This window comes from Gopherus flavomarginatus, chromosome 5, assembly GCF_025201925.1.
Source record: "Gopherus flavomarginatus isolate rGopFla2 chromosome 5, rGopFla2.mat.asm, whole genome shotgun sequence".
Classification (NCBI taxonomy): domain Eukaryota; kingdom Metazoa; phylum Chordata; order Testudines; family Testudinidae; genus Gopherus; species Gopherus flavomarginatus.
The window spans coordinates 104,262,626-104,266,620 of record NC_066621.1 but is presented as its reverse complement, the minus strand read 5'-3'; the positions used below and the strand labels follow the sequence as shown (position 1 = coordinate 104,266,620).

Sequence of the window (3,995 nt, the reverse complement as noted above, 5' to 3'; positions counted from 1 at the left end):
TTCCAACCAGGATCGTAATTGTGAAGAGTTGCGAGGCGGAGATATCATCTCGAAGTCGCGTGAAATCTTTCCCTTCCAAGCCAACACACGCTTCCTGCAGGGACACGCCTATAAAGGACGGGATTTGGAGATTTGTCCTGGATCCACTGGGTTGCCTCTCAGAATGAAAGGTGAAGTTAAGCAAATGTTTACGGGATCCTTCCAGTTCTAAAGGCAATGCAGTGAGGGCCCTCATTCGCCCTGTCAAAAGCTTGGAGTGCACGACTGATCTGTAACTTGTGTAGGAACAACCACTGACTGGATCCTTTGAAAAACACAGGTTCCATCTTGTGACAGCTGCTAGATAAATTTGCCACATTTCCCCCCACCCCTGCAAATCACCTCTGGGCCAGACATATATAAGCATTTCCACTAACATTTCCTCTTGTAGTCAGGACAGGACTCTGCCGAAAGGAGGCACAGACACGGACATCATTTCCCACTTCTCCTTTTGCAGCGCACAGTCTGAAAAGCCCTAATTTGGGGGTGACTGCAGCTCTCTCCCCAGAATCTCTTAGAGAAGTGGAAATTTATATGCCATGTTTCCACACACATATATAGCAAAACAAGAGGAGTTTTTCTATTACCCTTCGTTTCTCAGAACATAAGCAATTTTATTCAGACTACAGTATTTCCTTTCACACTATATCGCTGTCAAAACACTATTCCCGGTTTTTTTTTTAAGGTTTGACAGCTGAGCATTTCTTAAATACACCTACATCGGAACTCTCCATATTAAATAGCAAACCTCAGATTGGAGCAATCTGTTTACATTGGATTCCAGCAACAACTCCCGCAGATTACAGCCCAGCGAGAAAATACACCAGCATTACAAATATTTAACTCATTACAAAAATAACAGTTTACTAGGGAAAAAAAAATCTCGTTGATCTTTATATATTCCTCCTCAAATCGGAGGGGAAAATGACAGCAAATTGGATACAATAAGTAGCTGCGTTTTGTGATGCAAAGACAACTCTTCTTTGAGTCTTATTCTTGTTATTTCTCTCTTCAAAATAATCAAAGACTTTGAAATCGGGAGAACAGAGTGTGCGTTTCATACAGGAATTAAGGATCAGGGCGTTTTTAATCAGGACAGAAAGAATGAAAGCCAAATGTGGAATCTCTCATCCTCTAAATTTCAGAGAACGCCTTAAAAGTCTGCTACAAAGCAGGACCGATTGCTAAATTAACCCTCCCGCCCATTCCACTTGCATCCTTCCTTCCTTTGCCAGCAGCAAAGGATTTACTCAGTTCAGAAATTAAACATTAACTGGGAAGTTAAGACTTTTTCAACATTCCAAAGGTAAAAGATGTCAGTTTTTAATAATACACGGAGGAAATGGGGAAGAGGTTTAAAAAATTACAAATATTTAAAACCAGTTGACAGTTGTTTCCTAGAAAGTAAAGATAATTAAGGTATTTTTATTCTCCGAAATAGCAGTCCCTCTTCTTGGGACCCGATTCTGTTACAACTAAAGTAATGAGAAAATTCCCACTCACTGCAGAGGATAAAGGTCCAATTTCCGGCTATAATGGCTTAGAGCTAGAACATACCATGCTTTCCTTCCATTTAGTAGTTTCAGAGCACAAGATGTCTGTATTATTGTGGTTAAAACAAATCCCCCTCCTCTCAGTGGACCTGGATCATCTAATTACATTTCAAAAGTTAAATTTACGTTTTCCCAATTCATCCACCTGATCGTTTTTGCTTTTGCTACATAAAGTATAATCTGATGAGACTACATTTGAATTTTTTGACCTGGTGACTGTGCATGTGTCTGATTCAGCCCTTCTTCAGAATTATTAGTAAGAAATCCATCTTCGACATTTTTGCCCAGCAAATGCCATCTTTCCCAATCATGATTAAAAACTCAAAAGCCTAACAAAAAATCAAAAATGAAATATTTATTACCGCATTTTGTGACTTAACACCTTTTTTTTTTAAACATAACGTCACAGTCCTCATACAAGTATTTTAATGTAAATTTTGACAAAGCTTAAAGGTAACAGCATTTTCTTCTAGTGAGGAACACGTGCTGAGAAAGGAAGAATTCATGGACATACAATACCAATTCCACAGCAGATCTGATACTAGCAAAACATTCTTTTTTTTTTCTTTTTCAATTGAGGTAAACACATAGAATATCTAACATGAAACAATTAATAGACCGAACTCTGTACGAAGTTTGTTACAGTATTCTCTTGCTTTTTTCCCAAGCTTTGAGTTCATGATAAAGTTCTAGGTTTGGTGCAAAGACCATTAGTAACTTCTTTCATTGAGAAAGCTGCCCAACTTTTAGTTTTGTTTTGTCCAAAGCCAAGGCTCAGAACCACTGGAAGAAGCTCCTGCTCTGTCTTTTAAATTTTCACCTGCAAGCTCTTTGAAGAAGAGTCCAAAAAATAGGTTTTTGAAGCACAAACTATAAAGATCTGTTTGAAACTAAAGGACACATTTATGAAGGAACAAAACCAGGGGACGGCAAGGCCTTCTTGGAACTGTCTTCTGAGTGATGAGAGACCCAGCAGGACTTTTCATCTTCATCTCCAGGGTAATTCTTTTTTCACTGGCCAAAACTGGTCTGAAATATACTGTAGTCTTTCATGGATAGTGACTTCACTGGTGAACCAAAACAGTCATTCTTTTGGGAACAACACACATAGTGTGGAAAACAAGGAATTTTTTTTCTTCTAAAACTATTTGAGGCAACATAACGGAGTGATCAACAGAAATGTACAAGTTAACTTAGTTCCTATGTTTATACTACAGTAGTTATAACTCTTGGAGTCTTTTTTGTTTGTTTTTTCCCCTCAGAGGATCTTTACATGGACATAATTGTTTCAGTGAGCCCATGATTTCACATTTCTGTTCTTTTCTCATTGGTCCTCTGTTGTTGATGAAAAATGACAAAAGTAAAAAATAATCACAGCTGTCTGGAATTTCATTTTAAGTGTCAATATCTGGTCAAAGTTCAAAAGTCTTAAAATAGGTTTGATTTTTTTATTTGTTTTTGTTTTTTTCCCTTGAGTTCCCTTATACTATTGGGCATGAATGTCCATAACCTGTCCACCAACATTGGGGTCTACAGAATTTAACATCGTGGGGCTCTGTGCTGACATGGTCATTCCAGGGTGGGTAGGGGGTCCGCCGTGCATCATCATGGCTGGGTGATGGGGGTGACTTGACAAATATGAATGGATTTGGGGTCCATGTCTTAACTGAGTAGGGTGTGGGGTCATCTGGGGAGGAGTGTAACTTGGCTGTGCCATACTCATACCCATAGGACCACCCTGAGAGACGCAGTCCCCTGGCATGCCTTGCAAACCTAGACAAAGAGGGTAAAAAAAATCAGGTTAGGTTCCTAAACACTTTTACAATTTACCCATCTAAAACGAACAAGAAAAACAACAGACACTGAAAATCTTCCATCTAAATTTAGCGGCAGATTCTTGCCAATGTTTGCAGACATTCAAATTCTAGTTTGAATTTAATTTGATCATTCAGCAGGATAATGCACATAACAGAACTAAATATTGAGCACAACTGAGCATACTTTAAAAAGCCTAGTGGGTGAATTTCTATGATAAATTCCAGGAGGATGCATACTGTTAAGTAAAGACATGTCAATTGAATATAAATATCTAATTTGTTTGGTTTTGGTATTTTAAAAATATAAAGGCTATCGCCTGTCCTGGTTCTGCACAAGGAGTATCAATGCAAGTTCCGCACAGAGATCAATGGACTCAACTGCATAAATGAACAAAACAGAAACAAACAAACGTCTCAACTTTGAAAGGTGTTGAGTGCCTCCTGAGATATGGCGAGTGTCTTCAACACTCAATGATGTCAATGGAGATGAAGCTACTTGGTACCTCAAAGTCTTAGGCCTAAAAGTACGTCATATTGTTCCACTGGAACAAGTCTTAAAATCCTATTATATCATTATGACCCTTAT

At 38.5% G+C, this 3,995-nt stretch overlaps 1 protein-coding gene across 7 annotated transcripts in view; it reads right to left on the bottom strand.

Moving 5' to 3' along the window:
* Positions 1–1,927: 1,927 nt before the first annotated feature.
* The window catches only part of MEIS2 (Meis homeobox 2), a 184,389-nt gene continuing 182,321 nt past the window's right edge, over positions 1,928–3,995 (bottom strand). For 4 of the 7 annotated variants that reach the window (XM_050953912.1, XM_050953911.1, XM_050953915.1 and 1 more), the window contains one exon: positions 1,928–3,365. In XM_050953912.1, coding sequence (XP_050809869.1) covers positions 3,079–3,365 — 287 coding nt within the window. In that variant the 3' untranslated portion in view covers positions 1,928–3,078. The remainder of the gene's footprint in view (positions 3,366–3,995) is intronic. The other 3 variants (XM_050953916.1, XM_050953918.1, XM_050953917.1) reach the window with 1 other exon arrangement.